The 27,634-nt window shown below is 42.7% G+C and overlaps 2 protein-coding genes across 3 annotated transcripts; both read left to right on the forward strand.

Annotated features, from left to right (window-relative positions):
- Positions 1-11,078: 11,078 nt before the first annotated feature.
- On the forward strand, positions 11,079-18,477 carry znf592 (zinc finger protein 592). Of its 2 annotated transcripts, XM_084169221.1 has the most exons (11): positions 11,079-11,341; positions 11,546-11,606; positions 11,787-11,872; positions 11,966-14,273; positions 14,390-14,568; positions 14,687-14,860; positions 14,981-15,140; positions 15,248-15,520; positions 15,710-15,822; positions 16,115-16,253; positions 16,373-18,477. In XM_084169221.1, the coding sequence occupies exons 4-11, from the start codon at positions 11,985-11,987 to the stop codon at positions 16,853-16,855; spliced, it is 3,810 nt and encodes a 1,269-aa protein (XP_084025347.1). In that variant the 5' UTR covers positions 11,079-11,341; positions 11,546-11,606; positions 11,787-11,872; positions 11,966-11,984; the 3' UTR covers positions 16,856-18,477. The 2 variants fall into 2 exon arrangements, with proteins under 2 accessions (XP_084025347.1, XP_084025348.1); XM_084169222.1 differs by having other exon boundaries at positions 11,079-11,606.
- A 3,431-nt stretch (positions 18,478-21,908) lies between these two features.
- Positions 21,909-27,634, forward strand: kti12 (KTI12 chromatin associated homolog). Its single transcript, XM_084168702.1, has 9 exons — positions 21,909-22,104; positions 24,846-24,897; positions 25,002-25,054; positions 25,205-25,260; positions 25,514-25,593; positions 26,151-26,310; positions 26,410-26,472; positions 26,704-26,772; positions 27,433-27,634. Exons 1-9 carry the CDS (start codon positions 21,954-21,956, stop codon positions 27,574-27,576), a joined length of 828 nt encoding a protein of 275 aa, XP_084024828.1. The 5' UTR covers positions 21,909-21,953; the 3' UTR covers positions 27,577-27,634.

Consider the following 27,634-nt stretch of genomic DNA (forward strand, 5'->3'; position numbering starts at 1 on the left):
AATTGTGTACAGATCCTTGCGACATGGGGCAGTGAATTATCATGCTGACACATGAGGTGATGGCGGCGGATGAATGGCACGACAATGGGCCTCAGGATCTCGTCCGGTATCTCTCTGCATTCAAATTGCCATCGATAAAATGCAGTTGAGTTTGTTGTCCGTAGTTTATGCCTGCCCATACCATAACCCCACCATGAGGCACACTGTTCACAAGGTTGCCATCCGCAAACCGCTCGCCCACACGACGCCATACTGTCTGCCATCTGCCCGGTACAGCTGAAACCGGGATTCATCCGAGAGCACACTTCTCCAGCGTGCCAGTGGCCATTGAAGGTGAGCATTTGCCCACTGAAGTCGGTTACGATGCCGAACTGCAGTCAGGCCAAGACCCTGGTGAGGACAACGAGCACGCAGATGAGCTTCCCTGAGACGGTTTCTGAGAGTTTGTGCAGAAATTATTCAGTTGCGCAAACCCACAGTTTCATCAGCTATTCGAGTGGCTGGTCTCAGACGATCCCGCAGGTGAAGAAGCAGGATGTGGAGGTCCTGAGCTGGTGTGGTTACACGTGGTCTGTGGTTGTGAAAACGATTGAACGTACTGCCAAATTCTCTACAATGACATTGGAGGCGGCTTATGTTAAAGAAATGAACATTCCATTTTCTGGCAACAGCTCTGGTGGACATTTCTGCAGTCAGCATGCCAATTGCATGCTCCCTCAAAACTTAAGACATCTGTGGTATTGTGTTGTGTGAGAAAACTGCACATTTTAGAGGGACCTTGTATTGTCCCCAGCACAAGGTGCACCTGTGTAATGATCATGCTGTTTAATCAGCTTCTTGATATGCCACACTTGTCAAATGGATGGATTATCACTAACGGGGATGTAAACACATTTGTGTACAAAATTTGAGAGAAATACGCTTTTTGTGCGTAGTAGTCATGCAATTTCATCAGGTCTCAAAGAATGGTTAGCTGCAGCCCAATATGGTGACTAGTGTATGGGCGAGTGGGTGTGTCAAAAGGAGTGGGTGTATAGAAAGCGAATCAGCTAATTGGGCAGATTTGTTGCCACTCAAGACCGTTTGGGGTGGCTGATTGGGCTGTAAGGCGAGATAAGCCGGCGACCAGTGCACCGGTGTTGTATCGATATACCTGCCGACTTGAAGTGCTTCCTACTGGGTATCAAGGTCGTGTCGCCAGTGCTAGCTAGCGCGGCCATTTTTTCTCTCACATTATTTTATTTCAAGTAGGATAGAAGCCTACACAATAAATAACTAATATTGATAGCCATCTAGATGTCACCTTGATACATACATACAGTCTACTATTCAATGGGGAGGGCATGAAAGGCAACAACACTGGGACACAGTGCCCTTTGCTCCCGCTTGACAAGCACTACTGTTCGGCAACGGCGTGGGAAGTAGCTACCTAATAGCCAATATCAGGATGACAGTCACAGTAAGCACATGCATTCAACGCACGAAGCAACAGTACACCCATCGTCAATACTATTAATAAAAAACAAACAATCGTCAGTTTTACAACTGAAAATGTACAATTATTTTTGTAAAACTAACAGTGAAATACGCAGTATGATAACTTATTGTAAGGTAGTTGCCTGGTAAGTAATGGAAGAAAAACAACACCGCTCAATCAAAACCCAACCTATAGGAGAGCACTTTCCACACACGCACTACTTTCCTTTCGACACACCCACTTGTCCATATTCCGGCCGCCATATTGGGATGCAGCTACCTACCCCTTTCTCCAGGCAGCAGGCCCTGCGCGTTAAGCAACTAGCTGCAAGACAGGAAGGACTGCTGTAGAATAAGAACTACGACGCTAATATTTATTTGTGTTAACTCTTTAGAATTGTAATCTGTGGCTGTCACTGTGTAGGCTGATACCCCATTTCATGGACCCAAGATCCATAAGGCTGTACATTGCTATAAGCAGGGGTGCCACTTTGGCTTTAGAAGTGGGGGGAACATAACCTGGCGGGGGGTCTGGGCTTCCTCCCCCAGAATTTTTTGGGCATATGAAGCTCATTTCCTGCTTTTTTAAACAATCCAATATGCCGTCTCCATTTAGAACAAAAAGTAAGCAAGAATGCCCACAGTCATCAAGCTAGGTAAGAGATAATTATTAAATATGTTTAAGTGATTAATAAGACTAAACTAGATCAAAGGTAATTCAATAATAAATATTGTGTTGCACCTTTAACCAATAGCCTAACAAATGAACAACTCTTGATTAAGACTTTATTAAGACATCCTCTATATCAAATTTCAAGCAGACCAGCCAGCCCGAGCCGCCTGCACGCCCAACCCCCACCTGTCTAGTCAATAACTCAACTCTCTCCCAACACAATTTCCTTCCCAATTCACACCTTTAATTGTTTTAATTGCCAAGGGAAAGGTTTGAAAAAAAAAACACACAAAAATTACACATACACCGCAAATATACATAAACACACAAAAACAGCAAATCCTCCATAGAATTATTCTCATTGGACTAATAGTACTGTAGAGCTTGTTTTACTTGCACACAATATAGCTGAGTCGCCCTGTCCTGTCCCTAGGGGTCCACCACCCTGCAGCGCCCCAACCCAACACACCCCACTCAGCTTTAGGATCTTAGTGAAACATTCATTATTGGTTTCAGGTGTGTTAGACCAAGGCCAGAGTGACAACCCACAGGACGGCAGACCCCCAGGGCCAGGACTGAGCAGCCCAGCAGCTTGGGATTGCCTAAATAGGTATCTCCCCTGACGTGGGCATGTTTTCAATACAGACTCCTTTTGTCGTATAGTATTCCATATAAGGCATCCAGACCTTATGAAAGTTGTCCAGTATACCCTAAATCTTGTAATAAACCAAATATAGTGATACATACCTTGACATTGTGGGAGGATAACCAACCTTCCAATTAATGGCAATGCATTTCTTAGCCACTATAAATGCATGGTTACACAGTTTCTGCAGATAACAGTCTCCAGTATCAACATTTCCAAGCAAACAAAAACAGGGAGAACGGAGAATCTGTAGATATGCTGAGATAAAATAACATATACTTTGCCAGAATTCGGCCAGCCTTCCTTCACAAGACCATAACATATGCAAATACGTCCCCTTTTGGGTTTTGCACCTCCAGCAGAGGAATGACATTTCTGAGTGCATGTAATTCAGTTTCACTGGCATATAGTACATTCTATGGATGGCCTTAAACTGCAGTAATTTATGTTTGAGATTATATGAACATGACTGGGCATTCAAACATACAGTATCTGTATCCATTCATCATCATTTTTATTTTTATTTTTATTTCACCTTTATTTAACCAGGTAAGCCAGTTGAGAACAAGTTCTCATTTACAACTGCGACCTGGCCAAGATAAAGCAAAGCAGTGCGATAAAAACAACAACACAGAGTTACATATGGGGTAAAAAAACAAAGTCAAAAAATAATATACAGTGTGTGCAAATGTAGCAAGTTATGGAGGTAAGGCAATAAATAGGCTATAGTGCAAAATAATTACAATTAGTATTAACACTGGAATGCTAGATGTGCAAGAGATTATGTGCAAATAGAGATACTGGGGTGCAAAAGAGCAAAATAAATAACAATATAGGGATGAGGTAGTTGGGTGGGCTAATTTCAGATGGGCTGTGTACAGGTGCAGTGATCGGTAAGGTGCTCTGACAACTGATGCTTAAAGTTAGTGAGGGAGATAAGAGTCTCCAGCTTCAGAGATTTTTGCAATTCGTTCCAGTCATTGGCAGCAGAGAACTGGAAGGAATGGCGGCCAAAGGAGGTGTTGGCTTTGGGAATGACCAGTGAGATATACCTGCTGGAGCGCAGACTACGGGTGGGTGCTGCTATGGTGACCAATGAGCTAAGATAAGGCGGGGATTTGCCTAGCAGTGATTTATAGATGGCCTGGAGCCAGTGGGTTTGACGACAAACATGTAGTGAGGACCAGCCAACAAGAGCGTACAGGTCACAGTGGTGGGTAGTGTATGGGGCTTTGGAGACAAAACGGATGGCACTGTGATAGACTATAGCTTATACAATAGCTTATACCTGGTCTTCTTCACATTTTTGTTTTACATGTTTTGTTTCATCGGGAAAAGCCTCTATCAATCCTTGATACAGTTTGGAAATCAACTTTGGAGGTTTGTCAGACTGCCTTAAAATAGCATCTGGCTTGTCCAGTGTTTGCTGCACAGAGAGAATTAAGTGTTACCTCACCTCCATCACATACTGGTCTTCCCTGGCTGCCTGACCCTGCTGAGAGCCCTGTCACCATCTGATCCTCCTAAAATGAGGCATGACAAAGAATAGCAAGATAGCAATAATAGCCACCTCATATCGCTATCTGTCAGATAACTAGAGGCTAGAGCTGACCTGGCTGTGGTAGCTACTAGCTAGCGTAGCTTATTCATTCACCTCAGTCAAGAGGGGATGAAACTTTTGCTAACGTTAAATGCCAGTTACAATACTAGCTCAGCACTGCGAATAAACACTAGTTTAGTTTTTTTCTGTTAAGTTAAACAGCAGTTACCTTGCCAGCTACATCAGTTAACTAAAGAGTAGCCAGTTTCTGCTCTGCTTGCTTTTACAACTCGGTGAAAGAGCGCAACACATACACACTGAACTATGCTCAACTCCCCCATGCTGGTCCAGCTAGCCTTCTAGAAGCTGTGCCTTCACACAGCCTGTCAGCCCGCTCTGTTCTTCTTCTTCTGTGGATTTTATATGGCGGTTAGCAACCAACTTTAAGGCGCATTACCACCACCAACTGGACTGGAGTGTGGACCAGAGACAGTGAAGGTCTAAATCCTACCCAATAATCTCGTCTCCCTAAGGAAACGAAATACATAATTAAATACTACATCCCCTGAAGATTTCCCCATCAGTTCACTTAATCCTGGCTCTTCAACCCCATTACTCCTCAAATCTAATAACAATCGCTCCCTGATATAACGTCTTTTTATACAGTATTTGTTAATGTCTTTGATCTCATGAGCTGCATGGGATTGGGAGGATGAGGACATGCCATGTAATTATTTCTGTCACTGGTGGGTGCCAGAAGGTCTGCGTGCCAAGATAGCTTGGGGGCCACTTGTGTTTAATCTTAGAATGAGTACGTGATGGAATATCCTTATTAGGGTGCGAGCTGACTGGGTTGCAAGATGATACTATTATTGTTGGGAGTGACACTCAATAATGGTTGGCAACTGTTGGATGGAATTAGCTTGCAAAGCCGTATATAAACTGAGAGATTTTGTATGCCTATCATTCAGATGACAATAGGCTACGCCCGTACCGCTTGTCATGCGAATCCGGTACTGTAACAATTAAATACTCTGAAACAACTCTCCATCTAAGTGTTTAACTATTCTCTTACAACCTGAAGTACTCGATACCAGAGAAACTCGTCATAACACTCCCTTTCTCTCACATATTTCTGGCACTGAAATAGAACATGTTCCACAGTCTCCATCTCCTCCTGACAATGATCACACCTCCCAGTCGGATGTTTCCCCACCACTTTCAATGTACTATTTAGCCTTGTGTGTCCCAGTCTCAGCCTTGTGACTACACTTTCCTCCCGTCTCTCTCGGCCTGAGGACCTCCCTGCCCCCACCTTTTCCTGGATCTTATACAGGTGTCTTCCCTTACTCTTCCTGTCCCACAACTCTTGCCACTTATTTTTAACCACTGTTATTATTAATCCCTTGGCTTCTGCTTTACTGATTGACAATTCCATCTCAACATTAGGGTGTTTAAGAGCCTGCTTGGAAATAATATCCACTTCCTCATTCCCCTCTACTCCCACATGAGCTGGTACCCAGAGGAACATCACAAATACCCCCATCTATTTCACTCTATACAAACACTGCAAACCCTCATACAATACATCCTGTTTGCTCTGAGACACACATGCATTTAAGCTCATCAGTGCTGCACAGGAGTCAGAGCAGATGACTACCCTGTCTGGCCTCACCTCCTCCACCCACTCTGCAGCCAATAGTATGGCCAACAACTCCATTGTGTAAACAGATAAATGATCTGTTGCTCTTTTCGTCACTGCCACCTTAAACTCAGGAACACTAAAAGCTGCTCCTGTCCTCCCTGTTTTAGGGTCCTTAGATCCATCTGTGAATATATTCAAGAAAGCATAGTATTGTGTTCTTAAATGTTCACTTACAACTGAATCTACTCCTTCCTCAACATCTCTTACCCTCTCCAGCAACAGTAGATATGTCACTGGTTGAGGGAGAAACAGGAAGCAGGAAGAACCACAAAGTGGCTGAACTCCCTCCCAAACGACCCCATCTCTCTCACCATACAATTGCCTATCCACCCAATTCAAATTTTGTTCATGTTCTCAGCACTCTGGGAGCACCTTTTCTGTAGGATGTGTAACCTCATGTCCTTGTAGATTTACCCAATATGTCATGGCTAGCTGTTGTCTTCTTAACTTTAATGGCATCTCTCCCAACTCTACCTGCATCGCTGCCACAGGGGGGGGTCCTGAGTGCTCCACAACATATTCTTAGGGCTTGGGCCTGGATAACATCTAGCTGTTTTAAAGATGTCTGAGCTTTATATTTTCTTTCCTTTGACAAATACTCTATTAATATGCTCTGCCCATGTCATTCGAGTGTCAAACCAGACCCCCAAGAACCTAAACCCTCCCACCCTCTCCAGATTCCTTCCATACCACTTCAAGTATATTTCCTCCCCAACCTTCCTTCTAGAAAAAAACACTGTCTGTGTTTTCTCAACTGAAAACTTGAAGCCCCACCTGAGGGACCACTGCTCTACTTCACTAATCGCTTCTTGAACTCTTCTGGCTGTATGGGTAATATTTCTCTTCCACGGCGCTCCATCATCCGTAAACTATGACCTCCCAATATCAGGTCTCACCTTAGAGAATACATCTTCAATCATGATGGAGAACAACAAAGGACTAATGACACTTCCCTGGGGGGTACCATTATCCACCTCATAGCTCTCTGACATAGAGCTCCCCACCCTCACTTGTATTGATCGCCCAAAAAGAAAATCCTTTATCCAGTTAAAAACCCTTCCTCCAACCCTTATGTTATCCAGCTTGATAAGTAGGCCTTCCTTCCACATCATATCATATCATAAGCCGTCTCTACATAAAAGAAAACAGCTACCACCACCTCCTTATTTTCCAGTGCCTTCCGTATGACTGACTCAAGGCACAATACAGGATCCATCGTTCCCCTGCTTTTCCTGAACCCACCTTGATCTGGTGACATTAGTCCTCTACTCTCCAGATGTCAGCCTTTCCGTTATCATCCTTTCCATACGTTTACATACATGAGATGTCAACGCTATCAGCCTATAGCTTGAAGGACTAGTAGGGTCTTTCCCAGGTTTCCGTATTGGCACCACTCCCGCCTGCTTCCAACTTCCAGGCAGTTTCCCTTCCTGCCACACCTTATTGTAAAGGCCCAATACTTTCCCCATTGCAGTGTCACTGATATGAGCCATCATGATGTAACACATCTCATCCTTCCCAGGAGATGTAACCCCAGCTTTAGCTAATGCTCTCTTCATGTCAGCCAACATAAAAGGGCTATTCAATGTATCCCCCACCATCTCTCTCTGATCCAGGACCCCCGGATGTTCTCCTCTGACCCTCTCTCTCCCATGCTGCCCCTCTTCTGTCAGATTATTTGAGCTGTGCACCTTCACAAATGCCTGGGCTAACATCTCTGCCTTCTCCATATCTCTCACTGCAACAATCTCCCCACTTTTCAGCACAGGGAGATCCCAACCTCTTCTGACCCCACTAATCCTCTTAATCATCCCCCATACCTCTCCCACAGGCGTGGTCCTGCCTATGTTTCCACAGAACCGCCGCCAATACTCCCTCTTAGTTGTCCTAATGATCATCCTTACTACTGCTTGTGCTTGTTTATACTGAATCAGGTGCTGGTAATTATAGGACCTTTTCAACATTCTGAAAGCACTGTTCCTACTCTTCACTGCTTCTCTACACTCTTCACTGCGTTCCTCTTTCTCCCCCCTGTCCCCATAGGAATCACCTGCCTTCCAGCCCCTACTATTGCTCCTCTTTTTCCATCATTGACTGATTCTATATCAGAATTAAGATCTACCTGAGACAGCTCCTGTTGACTCAACTCCTGAAACTGACCCCTCTACGCTTTCCCAAATATCCATCTCCTCAATCCATTTCCTACTGGTTCTTCCTCCCTCAAACCTACAGTACACATGATAGGATGGTGATCACTAACCACTGTAGATTCCTCCAAAACCTCCCAACTACATCTGCCTGCCATTGAACTAGAGATCAAAGTAAGATCCAGAGCAGATTCATTTCCAGTTACTTGGTCAATCCTGGTTTCCCGGCCGTCATTAAGACTCACAAGCCCTTTCTCATCCAGTAGTTCCTCCAACGCTTGTCCATTTACATCAGTCCGTAACCCTCCCCAGAGCGTACTATGAGCATTAAAATCCCCACACCACATTACCCGTCTCCTATCTTGACCTTCTACATTCCCAAGGGCCAGCAACTCCAGTCTCTTACACGGGTTGTAAAAGTTCACTATTACCATATTCCCCCCTCCCAACCACACCTCTACCACTACATACTCATGTTACACTCCCTCTCCCACACACCTATATGGGATCCACCGCTTTATAAAGGTAGCACACCCTCCTCCTCCCCCTACCACCCTATCTCTACGGACTGCAACATAACCTTGTAATACAAAATCTAGAGTAGGTTTTAGCCATGTCTCCTGGAGACATATCACACCAGGTTTGGCTTGTAACTCCTCAAGAACCTGTTTGAACTCTTGCCCATTAGCCATCAAACTTCTGGCATTCCATTGAAGGATTAACACCATAATGCAAATTACCCAATACATGATTCCTGGCTGGACTGATTCTCAATCTTATTGAGGTCATCCTGTACATGTTCCCATGTCAGTCCTGTGATCCCAAGATATCTCACTGCCTGCTCCACTATGATCTTTATCTTCTTAGTCCTCAATTGTAATTTTTCTGTACAATTGATTGCTGCTGTCACAAATGTAACAACCTTCCTCATGTCTCCTACCAGTCTTGTGTTCTCCCCCATTCTGCTCCCTCCATCACACCCAACCTGCATCTCAATCTGCCCCGTGTAGCTCAGTTGGTAGAGCATTGCCCTTGCAATGCCAGGTTTGTGGGTTCGATTCCCACAGGGGGCCAGTATGAAAAAAGTATGAAAATGTATGCACTCACTAACTGTAAGTCGCTCTGGATAAGAGCATCTGCTAAATGACTAAAATGTTTTAAAAAATGAATACCTGCTCTTCTAGGTGCCCCGATTGTTTCTGCGTGAACTACCTTCACTGCTTCTGCATACGAGATGTTACGCTCACTCCACACCTGATGCACTTCCAACTGTCTTTTCATCACTGAACAACCCCCATACACTACACTATGGGCGCCCCCACAGTTACAGCACTTTAACTGGACCCCATCTCCACATTCCCCATAAGCATGTTCTCCCCCACATCTCCTTTTGCCTTTACACACCGCCACCACATGCCCAAACCTTTGACAGTTATAGCAACGCAATGGTTTCGGAACATATGCTCGCACATACTAACTTATATACCCAATCCTAACTTTTCCTGGCAATACCAGATCCTCAAAGTTTAGTAGCACTCACAATCTAGCCACCTTCTTCCCATCTCGTGTCATCTGGAGACGCTTTGCCTCAATTTTACATTTTAGTAATTTAGCAGACGCTGTTATCCAGAGCGACTTACAGTTAGTGAGTGCATACATTTTTCATACTGGCCCCCCGTGAAGAGAGCCTCCCTTCAAGTGGTCCTTTATTTCTAGAATGTTAACAATTTCTGGAACTCCCTTCACCCACTTCCATCCTGTTTGATCCGTCATGCTACTATCAACCACACGTTTACATACCTGCTTGAGTTTGAGCGCCTTCTCATACTGTTTAACATTGAAACACACCACCACCAAACTTCCATCACAAAGAACTTTAGCAGACACAACCTCTCCTACTTTACTCTCCAAATCCCTAGCCAACGCGATCGGACTCACTGCCGTGACTCAACCTTGATCCTTAAATTTCACCAACACCTTGAACTCCACTTCTCTCAGTACAACACTGCGACCCGAACCTCCCTCATCACTAATCTCCTCATCACTAATCTCCTCTGACAAGACCTGCAAAGGCTCCTCAGGCTTCCTCTTTTTCTTAACCTTTAATCTTACTATACCTCCACCTTTTTCCACTCCACTCCATCCCGTCCTCCTCAACTCCTAACCTACCTTTCCATCCATCTCTGCTCCAGTCACAGTCCAGTGTTGCTCAAACACCTCCACCGGATTTCCTCTCTGTTTCGTTTATCTTTGTTCAAATCTATTAACTTAGCTATATTGAATAATCGTCGCTTATCTATCCTAATTCACCAAACATGGACGGCTTCTCAGCCATCGTTTCTCCAGACGCCTCCCTGGTTCCGCCCCCTTCCACTATCGGTCATGTCAGCCCGCTCTGTGGTGTCCGCCCGGTCCTAAATCCAACCGGCAGAACACTCCAAACACTCTGAGGCGTCCGTATGGTCCTAAAGCACACATTTTCCGCTTTTTGTATCACATTGCAATGATAAAACTGGGGGGGGGACAAAAATACAATTTCAGAATGGGGGGGATATGACCCCCATCCACCCATACCCCCGTCCCGTCCCCGTCCCCCCCGTCCCCAGTGAAAGTTGCACCCCTGGCTATAAGTGTGCCACTGAATACATAATTAGTGCGATTTCAACTGATTCCTTACTTTTTTTGTGTCAAATTAACTCATTATTGTCTTTTGTCGAATTTATATAACATAGCATTATCCAGTCCAATTGTGGCATGATTCCACTGTTTTTATCCGTTTGCATCCGTTTCAATTGTGGACTTTTATTTTGAAGGCGAGCCCCCCCGATTCCACTATTGTTGCTCACGCTAATGTTGTTCACAACACACTGGTCTGGTGACGAAGGGATGAACTGCATTTTCACATAACAATTACTGAAGCCTATCACATTGATAGCTTCCAATATTTCATCAATTTGTGACTGATCAATACATTTTTACTACAGGCTCGCGACATACTAGGACATGTTAGCTCCCGCGTGTTATCTAGCAAGCAATCAATAAGCTAGCAACTAGCTAGCTGTTTTGTTGTAAAGGAAGAAGTCCACCCGAAAAGAACGAGGCCTGGGCCCGGGGGGAATTATGGCAGCAACGCCGGTAGCTAATCGATAGATAGGTGAACTCTACCTTTGTACTCATTATATGCTCGAATATATATTTAGCCTTATAGATAGATTATTTAGCTTGTCATTTAGTTAACGTTAGCTACGTTAGAGCTGCAAGTGTCAAATATCCGAGCTAGCTACACATCTAACGTTACTTTATAGTAGCTAGCTTGCTAACTAACAGCTAACTCTAGCCTCTGGCTCTGTATTCACAGATGCTGGCTTTATTTAGCTACAGTTTCAACCGCTCTCTGTTGCAGTACAATACGTTGTTTGGTGAGATATATTATATCTATTTTGATGTTAAACTTCAATTATCTACACTTTGTTGTGGCTAGCAGGCCAGCTGGAGATGTGTTAACGTTAGCTAGCTGACATTTGTGAGCCAAAATGTTTACCATTACAAGCTAGCTAGTGCACTTTAAAGTAAACATAATTCCTATTAATTGATCTCAGGTATCTGCACAGAGGGAGCAGCCCATAATGACACCAACTGACAACCTTGCTGAATTTTAGCAACAAACATAAACAAGAGCCAAATGGTAAATAACTCTCCAACGTCACTGTCGTCAGGGAATATGCCATATATCTTGTAAGTTTATGTGCTTATGTTTTAACTCTGTGTTTTTACTCAGGTTTTGCAAGCATTCAAACATGGGTGACATGAAGACCCCTGATTTTGATGATCTTTTGGCTGCCTTTGACATCCCTGATGCCACCAGTTTGGATGCAAAAGAGACTGTCCAGGAGAGTCACGATGAGGGAGAGGGTCAGCTGAAACACACAGGGATGTGTATGGATGACAGCTTATCTGTTCACCAAGCTGTGGGTGCATCTGATGTACCTGCTGTAAGTGTAATAGTGAAGAACACAAGTCGCCAGGAGTCGTCTGATAGTGGTGGCGAGAGAGAGTGCCCACACTTTGGAGACCCATTGCAAAATGGTTTCAGGGGGTCAGGGGCCGCCATGGAGTCTCATCAGATTGACCACAGTGGTTCTAAGTCTTTTGTGTCTGCTTTAAATGGGGATGGCACAAAAGGACTCTTAGGGAAGACCCCCGTCCAGCACAAACCTGAAGGAACGCCATCCTTCTCCCAGTCCTTTTCCCAGTTCAGCCCCATCTCTAGTCCAGAATCTGAAGACAGCCGAAGCAATGGAGTTGATGTCCGTCCAAAACAAGAGAGACCTTACTTCCCTGCTGCCTCTATATTTATGTCTGCAGAACTCCCAATGTCAGACAATCAGAAAAAACATCTGTATTACAGCATGTTTGACAAGTGCCATAAAGTAGACTGTGACACACCTGAGAACCTTCCGAGGGGCAAAGGAGAATCTATCAAAGCAGAGGATACCAGGACAGAGAAGCTTGACAGTAATGTCAGTGACCAGAAGGAAAAGGGAGATTGTCATAGTAGTGCAATGCTCCCTACAAATGATCATAACAATATTGAGTCAAGCAGTAACGTTAATATAGTGGCAGCGTCTAATATGCCCACCTCTCATCCATGTGTCAAAACTCCAACATCCAAACTATCGTCATGCCTTGAGGCATTAGTGGCTCTGAATGCCAGAAAGGATCCCAGTGAACAACCAAACTATAGAGACTCATCAGTGGCTCATGATGACACCATAAAGGTTAGTCCAAAAGTGCCCATGTCACCACGAAGTCCCAGGAGTCCTCTTGAAGCTGTGAAGTGGTTAATGAAACCACCTGACAGTCCTGTAAGCATTTGCAGTAACAGCAGTGGCAAGGGATCCCCAGCACTGGCATCTGGCTCACCTCCAGCCATACCGAGGGTCAGAATAAAGACCATTAAAACCACGACTGGGCAAATCCAGCGCACGGTTACCAGTGTAGTACCTGATTCAGAAAACGAGGAGGTTCACTCTGTTGAGTCCTCTCCATCCCAGAGTATGATTGTTGAGGATGCCTGCCCTAGTTTGTCTCCCTATCCCTCTCATAATGTGATAAGTGATATTATTGTTGATATGCCCATCAAAAGTACACCAGTTGGTACTCTGCCATCAAAGGTTACTGATACTAAATTAGAGGGGAACTCCAAGAGGCCAGGACCAATGCAGTCCCCAACTATTTTTCATAATACAAGTAGTCCTGTTATGAGGTCTATGCCAGTTGCCCAGCATGGCCCTTCTACACAAAAGAGGATTTCATCAGTTCAAACAGGCAACTCTCCCAATACAAGCTTCCTTCCCAAGGCAATGCACTTAGCTAACCTGAACCTAGTCCCTCACAGTGTTGCTGCTTCAGTCGCTGCGCGCTCCACCTCCCATCAACAGAGCCAACAACACACACTTTCCTCTTCTATGGTGTGCTGCACTGTCCCATTGGTACACCAAGTGAAAAAAGCTGCCCCTAATCCACGTGCTGCCATTCCTAGCACAGCAGCAGGAACCTTAAACAGACTGTTAAATAATGCCAACCCTGTACCCACATATGTACCCAACCTAAACCCACCACCTGAGAGCAACATCAACTTGCCACCACGGGGATATTGCTGCCTGGAGTGTGGGGACTCCTTTGGGGTAGAGAGGAGTCTTGCTTATCATTATGGCAGGAGGAGTGTGCACATTGAAGTAGCCTGCACCCACTGTGCTAAGACCATGGTATTCTTCAACAAGTGTGCCCTGCTGGCACATGCACGGGAACATAAGAACAAAGGTGTGGTGATGCAGTGCACACAGCTCTCCATGAAGCCCATAGCAGAGAGACAGATGTTTGCACCCTTGATCGCTGAATCCTCTGTGCATGTGGGCTCCCATGTGCCCCCATTATCCTCACCTAAAAGCCAACCAGTCATGCCCCTCTATCCAGACAAGGTAATCCGCCACAGACTCCACTGCCTGGAGTGTAACAAGCAGCTATCAGACTACAGAGGTCTCGCAGGCCATTACCAGAGGCTGTCGGAAGAAATGGAGGGACTGGTAAGTAATGATTAAATTGAAAATAATGATAATTGCTGAAATGTTCACTATCATAGGCCAGGTAATAATGAGAGTATTTCGATATGTTTTGCTCTGTGTTCTTTTGTCATGTATAGATGTGTAAGGTGTGCTCAATGGTGCTACCCAACAAGTGTAGCTACCGGGCTCACCAGCGTATTCATGCCCACAAGTCCCCTTATTGCTGCCCTGAGTGTGGTGCGCTGAGTCGCTCCGTGGACATACAGAAGCATGTGAAGGAGAACTGTCTTCACTATGCACGCAAGGCTGGCTATAAGTAAGTCAATATTAAAGTATATGTTTTTGTTAAGACCTTGAATGGGACTTAGTGGATACATAACACAAAAGTGTTCTTATAACGTTGTCCACCTTTTTGTAAATCCTTTTTCTTCTAGGTGTCTTCATTGTGATATGGTTTTCATGTCATTTAATGTGCAGAAGAGTCACATTGAGGAGAAACACTGTGAGGTCTTCTATAAGTGCACCATCTGTCCTGTTGCTTTCAAGTCTTCTGATGGATGTCAAATGCATTTGACAACTAAGCACAATGCGAGCAAAGTGTCCCCTCAGTGAGTTTGTGTAACTAAATGCATGTTCTGAAATGGGCATATTTGCTAACCCATCTTGAAGTTTGACATGATTGTTTTCAATGCTATTTATGTTCTAATTGGGTTGTTTTTCTGTTCCAGGTTAATCTTCAAGTGTTCTTGTGAGACAGTGTTCAAGAAAAAGCAGTTATTGCTTCAGCACTTCTATCAGAATGCCAAAAAGCGTGCTACCTGTATGTTCAAGTGCCCTGAGTGCACTTCAATCTTCACCCAAAAGCAGCCGTTAATGCAGCATTTCAAGGTATGGCATCATCCTCATCTTCAACCTAGTCACATTGACATAAAATGGGGCACATAATGCTCAGATTTGAGCTCTGTCTTTTTAAAAGCTGTCTGTCTATATTACAGGAGGTGCATGGAGGAATCTTCAAAGAGGAGGTGGAGAAAAGAACAAAACCACCAGAGATGACTGCACAGCACCAAGATGTTACCTCGGGATTCCACCAGCCAAAGGTAAACACTCCCATAAAACACTCCGATGGAACCAGAAAAGGGGCGAACTTGGCCGCTCGAGACAGCAAGCCCAATCTGAAGAATGCTGGCTGGACCTGTGGAGAGTGCCTACACTGGCTGCCTGACCGAGAAGCCTACGTCTCTCACATGAAGAACAGCCATGGGAGGGTGAGGAGCAATTTTGTAATTCTATTGCGCATTCAAATAAATTAGCTGTAGCATTTATACTAGAGGACAGATGATAATATAGGGACCACCTCAGATGTGGGATTTACAACCTTCAGGCCCTTAATGAAATTAAATAATTCCCAAGTCAGCTCAACCCTTAAGTCAATCTGCTCTCTGTGCTTTCTGTAGGCAATGAAGAGTTATCCATGCCGGCAGTGTGAGAGGTCTTTCAATTCCTCTACAAGTTTGAGAAGACACATTCGCAATGACCACGATGGAAAGAAGAAGACATTTACCTGCTGGTGAGAGTTTCATCCTGAAATCTACATTACAGGGCCCGGTTTCCCAAAAGCATCTTAAGGCAAAGTTCATTGTTGGAACCATAGGATCCTATTGTTCTAAGATGAACTTAGCCTTAAAATGCTTTTGGGAAACTGGGCCCAGTACATTACTTCCTGAACGATTGGGGCATAACTGGCACGTATTGGCCCCTGGGTGGCTCTACAGTAAATGGACAAACATGCAAAAACAAAACGGTGGTTACCACATTTTATGACTATTTTTCGTATGATATCTTGTATTCTTATTGTGCAGGTATTGCACAGATGAGAGGACAACATTCACCACAAACATCATGTTGAAGAACCACGTCAGTTTGATGCATGGGATCAAAAATCCAGACTTCAGTCTGTTAAAATCAGCCCCTCTGGATAGCAGCAAAGCCTTGGGAGAGGTGATTTTTCTTTTAAAAGTAATACCAGTATGTATAATCTGTCATATCATTTGTTCAGCATTTTACACATTGTCAAAAAATACACTTTAAATATAATCATCTTTAACTTTGCTATGCAGGAGCCTGTTTCAAAGAGACCTGCTGTGGAGTCTGAGGGAGAGGGGCAGGAAGGTGCTGCCCTAGAAGGCTCCCCCGCCAAGCGTCTGAAACATCAGTTTCGCTGCTCAAAGTGTGGCTTCACCACAGAGGATGGCACACAGTTCCAGAAGCACATACCTCAGCATAAAACTGATGAAAACACTCCCCAATGCCTGCACTGTGGATTATGTTTTGCATCACAGCTATCTCTCAACAGACACCTGTTTATTGTGCACAAAGTCAAAGAGCCCGAAGAAGAGAAGAAAGAAAGGATGGACTTGGAGTACCAGAGCAGAAAGAAGAAGCAGGAAGAGGACGTGGGGAAAGCAGTGGGTGTGAATGAGAGAGAGGACTTGCCACCACCATTAGTTAAATCTGACCTCCAACGGGCAGAGGATCCAACCAGGTTGCACTGTGAGCCTGCAGTAAGACAGACTGTAAATTCACATGCAGCTCTCACCTAGAGATTCATGGATAGTGTCTTCAGCAGGCAAAATAGAATCAATGAGGGCAATTTTGAACTTCATAAAAGCTGCGATCTCCATTTCCTTGGGTAATAGTAGTTTAACTTCAGATGCTTGACATGCTGCACTAATGTGGTACCTTTATATTATTTTTTGCCTTTAAACTAAATGCTTTTTATGTTTCTCAAGCCCTTGGGACTGGCAGATGTTCCACAACTGAGAAGATTAAATTAATTTTGGGCAAAGATTATCATGAATTATTTACTTTTCTTTTACCTTTGAAGCTTGCATGTTTTGTATTGTATTAAATGTCTAAGAGCCTCTGGTACATAACCACACCCACCTGTAAAGGCACACAGTTTGGTTCATCAGTATTCTCTAGTGACCCCAGTTATGTCAAGGATCTGTCCCTCAGGCTTACATCACATTTAGTTTCATATCATGATGACTTTGCTATAGCCTTTGCTTTAGTTTATGGCAGCCATATCATATGCTTGGTTTCATATTTCTGGCCTTACAAAATACATAATAATAGATGGGCTTCAGGCAGGACTTGGCAATAGTGATGTTATGTAACAGTATTACAACTTCTATCATACTGTATGTTGAAATATTTACTCTGACCTAGGTACCATTTAGCACATAATATATATTTTATATCAATTCCATACCAAAAATAGTTTCACATTCATTTATTATGAAAGCTGGCTAAACTACCCAAATAGCACTTTTCTACAAGATCAAATACAGGTGTTGGAGTTAAATGCCTAGCTAAAAGATATTACACTTTTTTTGACTACTGCTTTTGTAGTTTGATAAAAGTTAGCTTTCCTTCATTTAAAATGCTCATATCTATGTTAATAGTAGTGGTGACTTGTCTTAGCGATGTCATAGATGTTTTTCTTGGTTAATTGTAATCTTTGGTGAGTGTGAGAAAACATCTGTTTTGCAAGATAATGCAGGGAGTTGAAAGTGGCTCATTGCCAGCAGTGTACTAAGGCAAATAAAAGAGCAGTGATTTAAATGTAAAGGGTTAGAGCATGTCTGATTGCATGTGAACATTTTGAAATAAGATGAAGATGTAGACCTGTGCAGCTGTTTCTACCTCCATGGTATATGGCAGTGATCGTTAAACTTTGGGATGTTTTGGGAGATTTCACCTTTGTGTTGCAAGCAATGTAAAATTAATTGTTATTATTCTCAAAATGTATCTCCCACAATATAAAATTTTATAAATTACTTTGGAGATTGATATTTATAGTCACATTGACTTATCTTGTGAACTTTCTATTTAAGTGCTGTATGAACTGTTCATTTTCTAGTGGTTATCTGACAGTCAGTGTTCATCCTTTAAACAGATCCACTGTTAAAACTCAGTGTCTGATATGAAACTTCACATCTCAGTGTTTTTATATAGCCTGTCAAGCGAAACTTTGTACTTTTGATAATATGTACAATATTAAGGACTTTTAAGTTAACCCATGTACACAGTAGCTAATGAACCCTTTATATTAGCAGCATTTCTTAAGCCATCACATATCTATTCAACCTGCATCGGCCATAGTGCCTTGCTGTAATGTTTACTTCAAATAACTGCAAATAAACATGAACATGTCAGTATACGCATCCATTGTCCTGAAATATCCCTTCTCTGATGACAATGTGCTGGGGATAAAAATACACCAACACCTATAGCATTTTGTTGTTTGCCCTCCAAAATGTTTTGTTTTTTTCTCAGTCCAGTCAAACCAATATGACTAGTGTCTCCCCAACCGATTTAACAATATGATGCGCAAAATCCAATCCTAGTCAAGCAATAAGCAGTAGCCAGCCGTGTTGATAATGAATGACTTCATCTCATTTCAATAGCCGGCGCGTGGTCATATAAATGCTGGTGCTGTGACACGAGAGCACGAAATGCCCAAGAGCAGAGCAAAGGGTGGTTTTAACCTGGACAAGGAGCCTACCCTATTCTGTACACAAATACTGTAGTTTTATAAAAAGGATGACGAGAGGCACATTGACAAGGATCTGCAAATCGGGACTTTCTTGCTTTGTTCTAATCTCATACATAGGTATGACATCTTCGATGAGTTTCGATTTAAATGAACTTAGAAATAAAGTTTCAAACATCAAGGTAAATCAGAGGGGAAGTCTATGGGCAACTGGTGAGTTCTTGTCATTTAGAAAGTACCACTAGTAATTATTTCAAAACTGAGGCTAGAGAAATGTATTACTTTACAGTTTCATTTTGATGTCATGTTATAACATCACCATAATATGTTGGTTTAATTTAGTGCGTTAACTCTGAATAATTCCGTTTGCTATTTGTGATTAGTCATGTATTGATAACATTTTAAAATGTATATTTTGCCCTTAGGTCATTTCATGGGCAAGAAAAGTGTGGATAGCACGTTTTTGGAGTCTTCCTTCGGAAATGGAAAGATCCCTTTTGGAGTTCAGTCTGTCAACCCCGAGCGCAACGCAGAGAGTTTGACAGAGCTGCTAATTGAAGACGTGCTGAAAAGGGCTCTACAGACTCCGCAGAAACAGGGCTTGAGATCGGGTGAGTTAGAAGTGTTTTAAGGTATCTACGTGAATGGTGTATGTTGATGTTGGGTTCTTATTGTAAATGTATCACATTCCATATGATACATGTCTGTGCAAGTAGTAGCCTATGCTGTATGTTTGTGTAGCCTACCTACTGAGACTACATTAATTACCGTCTCTGCCTATATCAGCCTCATGCCAGGCTGGTCGCAGGCACATGCTTTGTTCTAATTTCTCTTGTGTATTTCGTGTTGACCTAACAGCATGATGTATTTTTATTTCATTTGTAAAATTGTTAGGAGGCGGTTTTCCTGATGAAATTACTGGACAACATTTGAACCAACAGAAATAAACTGAGAAGGGAGAAAGGGCACCCACATCCATACAGCATCAACCCACAAAGAAGATGAATGGAGTATTTCAATAAAGTGATCATATCGAGATTCGCAAGATGTTCAGTTAAACTAAGCCTAATGTATTGTTTTATTAAAAAGCTGTGACATTGTTTTTTCCCGCTCCATAATTATCCACTCCTGTAGTGCTTCTCATATCTGAATAAAAATGGAAGAACAAACATGTTTCATGTCTTTAGGCTATTTAGGTCACATTCACCCACATTCATCATAGAAAATAAAGCCTGTCCACTACACTCATTGTTTTAGCAATTAATCAATGTTGTATCAATGCTTCTTTACATTATAAACGGACAATGTGTTCAGTTTTGAAGCATATCCCCTTCACATCACTTAATGCTTTGATGATCAATTATGTGTGATGTGAAGTTATACCAAATATTATATTTTACATAAACCTTATCCATTTGTAGTTATACACTGAACACAAATATAAATGCAACATGTAAAGTGTTTCATGAGCTGAAATAAAAGATCCCAGAAATGTTCCATACGCACAAAAGCGTATTTCTCTCAAATGTTGTGCACACCTGACAGGTGTGGCATATCAATAAGATGATTAAACAGCAGGATCATTACACACCTTGTGCTGGGGACAATAAAAGGCCACTAAAATGTGCAGTTTTGTCACACAACACAATGCCACAGATGTCTCAAGTTTTGAGGGAGTGTGCAATTGGCAGGCTGACTGCAGGAATGTCCACCAGAGCTGTTGCCAGATAATTGAATGTTCATTTCTCTACCATAAGCCGCCTCCAACGTTATTAAGATAATTTGGCAGTAGGTCCAACCAGCTTCACAACAGCAGACCACGTGTATGGCGTCCTGTGGGGAGTGATTTGCTGATGTCAACCTTGTGAACAGAGTGCCCCATGGTGGCTGTGGGGTTATGGTATGGGCAGGCATAAACTATGGACAAGGAACACAGTTGAATTTTATTGATGGAAATTTAAATGCACAAAAATACCATGATGAGATCCTGAGGCCCATTTTTTTAAAGGTATCTGTGACCAACAGATTCATATCTGTATTCCCAGTCATGTGAAATCCATAGATTAGGGCCACGTGGATTTATTTCAATTGACTGATTTCCTCATATGAACTGTAACTCGGTAAAATCAATGAAAATGTTGCGTTTACATTTTTGTTCAGTTTAATAATGACAGTGATGAAAGAGTCAGGCGCTCCAGAAACCTGGCACGCGAGCCTACCACAAAACTTCACACCATGGATGAAAGTACATCTAATTTATTCCAGGTATGGGACCTCCTATGTGTGCACGCGGCCAAAAAAATGTGAATCATAGAATTACATATAATCCATTTTAATTCAATAGGATCTCTGTGGGCCTAGTAGTAAAATGGGGCATTTAATTTTTAAAATGTATTACCGTTTATTGTGGCATAAACACAACCAGTCATGATGTTTTCATCTGATTGTCAAACCGTTTCTTGAAAAGGCCACCCGCGCACGTTCATCCACTCGCAAGATATGTCCTGCCTTCAAACAGTGGTGAATGGAAAGATACATATTTTATACATTAGGCCAGAATTTATTCGTCCACTGCTGTCCGCGCGCGTCTCGGTGTGTCACTCATCTCTGCCTTAGCAAAATGTCAGTGTTCTCTTAGAGTTTAGGCTATACCACCAGTTTTCAAGTCAATTTAGTCATTTCTCTGACATAAGGTAGCCTAATGATAGGCCTAAATAATGGTGTAATAGCCCAGTTTTCTTGACATTTTGTTTTACTGATTGTGATAGGCTCATGTTTTACCAGTATGGCGTAACCCCCGCTATTTCTTTTGCCGGGACGCCATACCCGACCGACCATACTTAAACCCCGGATTCACACCCAAGATTGTGGAAGACGAGAAAAAACAACTATTAATGGTTTCCACTAGATAGCACAGCCACAAAGTCCAAATTCCCGTCGTAAAATTTTCGAAAACAAAAATGAGCTTAATTTAAGGTTAGTTTTAGGCATAAGGTTAGCACTGTGGTTTTAAATCAGATTTTAAGAAGATACATTGTAGAAATAGGTGGGGGTTTTTACTTTATGGGGCTGGCTGGCTGTGGTAACTACTTCCGGGTACAATTTATGGGTTTGTCTAGCTAGCTACATGTGTTTTTAGCATCATGCCGCTTATAGTAATGTGTGGTTTTCCATGTAGTGGCAAAACACGAAGAGCGGTGGAATTAAAGGAATACTTTGAACAGAATACAAAGAGAAAGGTTCACAATGTAGGAGATGGAACGTTGGGAATTGAGAAGAACGCTGTATACGCAGGTAGGCTGAAGTTAGCTGATTAGCTTGCTACAGTGGTTAGCTAGCTAAACTTAGCTAGCTAGCTCACAAATATGCCTTTCAACCACAAGAGGTTGGTGGCACTTTAATTAGGGAATACGGGCTCGTGGTAATGGCTGGAGCGGGATCAGTGGAATGGTTTCCATGTGTTTGATGCCATTTGCTCCGTTCCAGACATTATTATGAGCCGTCCTCCCCTCAGCAGCCTCCACTGCCCAACCACTTTGTTCTGGGCAATGTTGGTGTTGCCATGCATGTAGCAGAGATCGGCATGTAGCCTACACTGTACTTTCTGTACGGACTGTTCTCGAGGTGTTCTAGCCATAGCTAGAAATATAATCTCATTCATTCTAGTTCTGTGGTTCTAACTTGCTGTTCTAGCATAGCTAGCTAACGTTACTAGCTGGATATTCTGAAGCGGCACCTAAAACAGCGTTTTCCACCACCATCAACAAAAACAACAAATAATGGAATTTATTGTGGAATAATTGTGTCGCATCCCTCCAATAGAATTCCAGACAGTTGTAGAATCGATGCCAAGGTGCATTGAAGCTGTTCTGGCTTGTGGTGAGCCAACATCCCACTGCTGGCTTGCCAGTGAAGCTAAATAGGGTTGGACATTGCCCCAGGGCAGTAATTGGGGACATTGCCCTGTGTAGGGTGCCTTCTTTCGGATGGTATGTCAAACAGGTGTCCTGACTCTCTGTGGTCACTAAAAGATCCCATGGCACTTGTTAAACCCCGGTGTCCTGGCTAAATGCCCAATCTGGCCCTCATACCATCATGGCCACCTAATCATCCCCAGATTCCAAATGGCTCATTCATCCCCCCTCCTCTCCCCTGTAACTATTCCCCAGGTCGTTGCTGTAAATGAGAATGTGTTCTCAGTCAACTTACCTGGTAAAATAAATACAATGTTGGTGTTTCCTTTATTTTGGCAGTTACCTGTACATTCTACTGACTGTCTTTGATTGGCTGTAGTAGCACCCCCCCCTTTCAATTGACAGGTATTATGTTCACGTGCAAGTCGGACCTAGGAAATTCAGAAATGTCAGACTTTTTAACTGGTTGAACGCGGCATGTGTATAACTATATACTGAATAAAAATATAAACGCAACATTCAACAATTTCAAAGATTTTACTAAGTTACAGTTCATATAAGGAAATCAGTCAATTGTAATAAATTCATTAGGCCCTAATCTACGTATTTCACGTGACTGGGAAAACAGATGTGCATTTGTTGGTCACAGATACCTTCAAAAAAAAAAGTATGGATGTGACCACCATTTGCCTCTTGCAGCGCGACACATCTCCTTCACATAGAGTTGATCAGGCTGTTGATTGTGACCTGTGGAATGTTGCCCTACTCCTCTTCAATGGCTGTGCGAAGTTTCTGGATATTGGCGGGAACTGGAACACGCTGTCGTACACATCGATCCAGAGCATCCCAAAAGTGCTCAATGGGTGACATGTCTAGTGAGTATACAGGCCATGGAAGAACTGGGACATTTTCAGCTTCCAGGAATTGTGTACAGATCCTTGTGACATGGGGCCGTGCATTATCATGCTGAAACATGAGGTGATGGCGGCAGATGAATGGCACGACAATGGGCCTCAGGATCTCATCACGGTATCTCTGTGCATTCAAATTGCCATAGATAAAATGAAATTGTGTTCGTTGTCCGTAGCATATGCCTGCCCATACCATAACCCCACCGCCACCATAGGGCAAACCGCTCGCCCATACGACGCCATACACGCCGTCTGCCTTCTGCCCAGTACAGTTGATACCGGGATTCATCTGTGAATAACACACTTCCAGTGGCCATCGAAGGTGAGCATTTGTCCACTGAAGTTGGTTACGATGCCGAACTGCAGTCAGGTCAAGACCCTGGTGAGGACAATGAGCACGCAGATTATCTTCCCTGAGATGGTTTATGACAGTTTGTGCAGAATTTCTTCAGTTGTGCAAACCCACAGTTTCATCAGCTGTCCTTGTGGCTCGTCTCAGACCATCCCACAGGTGAAGAGCCGGATGTGGAGGTACTGGGTTGGCGTGGTTACATGTGATCTGCGGTTGTGAGGCCGGTTTGACGTACTGCCAAAATCTCTAAAACAACCTCGGAGGCGGCTTATGGTAGAGAAATGAACATTCAATTCTCTGGCAGCTCTGGTGGACATTCCTGCAGTCAGCATGCCAATTGCACGCACCCTCAAAACTTGAGACATCTGTGGCATTGTGTTGTGTGACAAAACCACACATTTTAGAGTGGCCTTTTATTGTCCCCAGCACAAGGTGCACCTGTGTAATGATCATGCTGTTTAATCAGCTTCTTGATATGCCACACCTGTCAGGTGAATGGATTATCTTGGCAAAGGAGAAATGCTCACTAACTGGGATGTAACAAATTTGTGCACAAAATTTGAGAGAAATAAGCTTTTTGTGCATATGGAACATTTCTGGGATCTTTTATTTCAGCTCATGAAACATGGGACCAACACTTGACATGTTGCGTTTATATTTATGTTCAGTGTACAAGCTGTTAGCAAGTTTGAAATGTCAGAGTTTCCTAGTTCCGACTAGCACGTGAACGCGGCATTGGCCAATATTGTCCTATCAATTCCTCCCCTTATGTATTGACAACAGTGTAGCAGTAGCCAATACATAGGATATTGATTGGAGTTCCAGCTCACATATTAACATTGTTGATATATGTCACAGATTCTCAGAATGAGAAAAATGTGAGAGGATCTCTAAGAGCTGAAGCAGAGAGGTGAGTCTACTGCTCATAGATTGTGTAACGTTGCCAGAATCAAATTTGATTTGTTTTGAAGTTACAGATAAGAATTCCTGACAATTGTTGCTTTATTGCATTAGGAGGATCAACAAAGAGGATATTGTAATTCTGGATTCATTGAACTATATCAAAGGTAAATGTTTTTGTTTTGTTTTTCATAATTGATTTTGATCAATATTGCAAATAAAAGTGTGTGGGTAGCTGTGGCAGTAAGGTGCCTTCTACGTATCACCTCACCTAAACGTCTTTATGTTTGTATGTTTCTTCTATTGTAATCCATTAGGTTACAGATATGAACTTTTTTGTCTGATCAAACACACACAGACGCCTCACTGTCTGGTATGTAATATGTTGTTGATGGTAAATATGATTTTAACAGTGGTTGTGCATGATTTACCCCTTGGGGTAGACTAGCCGTTATGGGTGGGTGTAGTTTGCACTCTGTTTCAAATTTAGGAGCCCCACGGCGTACAGTGCTTATGTAGTTTAGGTGTACGCCACCATTCAAAATATGCTTTTTTTTATTCATGAGATTTGTGTTCTTGGTGACACTGAGATTTACCTCTTAAATGTACCATATTTATTAATGAAGGTTTACTGTTTGACGTCAGCCGAAGTGAGCTCAACATGGAACACAGAAAGGGATGTTGAAGAGCAGTACACCCAGGAGATGTAAGTAGACCAAGTTACTGTTTACTTTCCCTTGGACCATTTTTATTTTGCTCACAGGATTTATAAGAGCTAACGACATTACTGCTCATTGACCCGCCATGTTCTCAATGAGTCATTGTATGTCTGAACACCATAGCCATCTTCACATTTAACAAATGTAGACTACTTTTTGAAAAGGTTTTAAGATACCATTGGTGCCTAATTCTTGCTCATGTCGTGTTATTGCCTAAATTGGCTAAATTTCATGTATTTCAATTTGGTTTATTTGGACATTGACAAATTGACCAAACAATTGTCTGATGCGTTGCACTATAGTGTTTTCTAGCTTACGCTAATTTTCAACACCAATCCCTAAATAGGTTTTTATGGAAACAAAAGGAAAGAAAGAAATGCATTTACAATTAAATTTTAGTCATTTACATTATCACAATTATATATACAACGCAAATGTCATAGGCTACAATTAGATGCATGAGTGAAATTCCTGCTAAAATGTCTTCCATTTGCCAATGTGACTTGCAGACTCATGGTCTTTGGTTCTGCTTTTGCTTTCACAGCCTAGATGCGCTGGTGCTGAGATTTGAAACTCCAGACTCCAGGAACAGATGGGACAACCCACTTTTCACCATTCAGAAAGAAGACACACTTCCATTTGAAGCCATCTCTGATGCCATCTTCAAAAGGAAAGCACCCCCTCCTAACCAGTCGACACAGAGTGTAAGAAACTAGTTTACATGCATAAATCACAAAGTAATGTTTCTGCATGCAGTTGGTAGTTTCAGGTTTTAAGTGAAGTGTTTCATCCATCTGTTGCAGCAACCACTGTCATCTACAAACTTCTTGTATGAGCTGGACAAAGTCACACAAGATGTGTTGATGGTGAGCCTTCATATTTATCAGTAACTTCCTATATTGTTTTTTCAATCCCTGCATTAGTCACCCCCCTGCTGTTTTCTGCTGTTTCTCTGTTTTTCTTTCAGGATCATTTATTGAATTGATTCTTATAAGCTTTTTTAATGCATAACATTATTGCTTCAGTTGTGTTATTAAATACTGTCTGCAATGCTGTCTGTCGGAAGAATGTATATTGACTCTTTCTGTTTGTTCTAGGCAATTCTCAGCTCCCAGAAGACAAGTGTTCCAGGGGATCTCATTGCTGTTCCAGGAGCCACAGAAAAGATATCCTTTGCCACATTATGCATGTTGCTCACATATACCCCCCTCCTCCTAAAATGTATTATTTATTTGACCGTCTCTCATGGACTTATTATTTTTTATTTTAATCACCACCTCACAGCAGTCTAGCACCAACAGGGGTTAAAGTCATCCTGTATCAAATAACTGGACCTCTTAGCATGGGGCTGTGGATAAATGGATATCCATCAAAGGGTATCTATCTTTCATTTGGTGCATTTGGTGGCGTAGCAACTGAGCCACCAGAAAGGTTTCGCCATCAAGCACATAGGATGTTTGGGACAGGGACCAAATCATTGGAAGCATGGCGACTGGCTTTTATCAGGATTCCAAAGCAGACTCAGAAACCAGTACTTTGTTGTTCCCCCTGCAGCTCACTTTGAACAACATAGCACAGGCTAAGTAGTGCTAGTGGAGTCTTGAACTACAAAATGTGAGTTGAATATTGATTGTCTTCAGAGAGATTACGTTTCTTCGCAGCCTTCTGGAAGCATAATTCGCCTCTTAAAATGGTGGTTTTGGGACATAAATAGGCCGAAGCCGAATGTATTTGATACCGTAACCTTGCCTTCAGCTCTGACACAACATCAGAGAATTCATGAGTGTTTATCACTAACTGTGTTTTTCCTTAACCTGATGTCAAACATAGAACTGACCAGAAGTCTAAACATGGCAGAGCTCCGGAAACTACGACGCCAGTTCATCAGCTACACCAAGATGCACCCAACAGAGAACATTGGACACATTGCTAACATGTTTGTACAGTATCTAAACAAGAGTATACATTGATTACTTTTTATTTTAACACCTTTGGTTCAGGTCAATAAAATTAAGTGAATGCCTTGTA

This window comes from Coregonus lavaretus (genome assembly GCF_964263955.1).
Source record: "Coregonus lavaretus genome assembly, chromosome: 9".
Lineage (NCBI taxonomy): Eukaryota > Metazoa > Chordata > Actinopteri > Salmoniformes > Salmonidae > Coregonus > Coregonus lavaretus.

Excerpts from the sequence above, each read along its gene's own strand:
- znf592 (XM_084169222.1), top strand. The coding sequence starts at position 11,985 with ATGGGTGACATGAAGACCCCTGATTTTGATGATCTTTTGGCTGCCTTT. Across the intron at positions 14,861-14,980 it reads GCGAGCAAAGTGTCCCCTCA|GTTAATCTTCAAGTGTTCTT; the intron begins GTGAGTTTGTGT and ends TTTCTGTTCCAG. Across the intron at positions 15,823-16,114 it reads AAGAAGACATTTACCTGCTG|GTATTGCACAGATGAGAGGA; the intron begins GTGAGAGTTTCA and ends CTTATTGTGCAG.
- kti12 (XM_084168702.1), top strand. The coding sequence starts at position 21,954 with ATGCCGCTTATAGTAATGTGTGGTTTTCCATGTAGTGGCAAAACACGA. Across the intron at positions 25,261-25,513 it reads CACAGACGCCTCACTGTCTG|GTTTACTGTTTGACGTCAGC; the intron begins GTATGTAATATG and ends TTATTAATGAAG. Across the intron at positions 26,311-26,409 it reads CTAACCAGTCGACACAGAGT|CAACCACTGTCATCTACAAA; the intron begins GTAAGAAACTAG and ends CATCTGTTGCAG.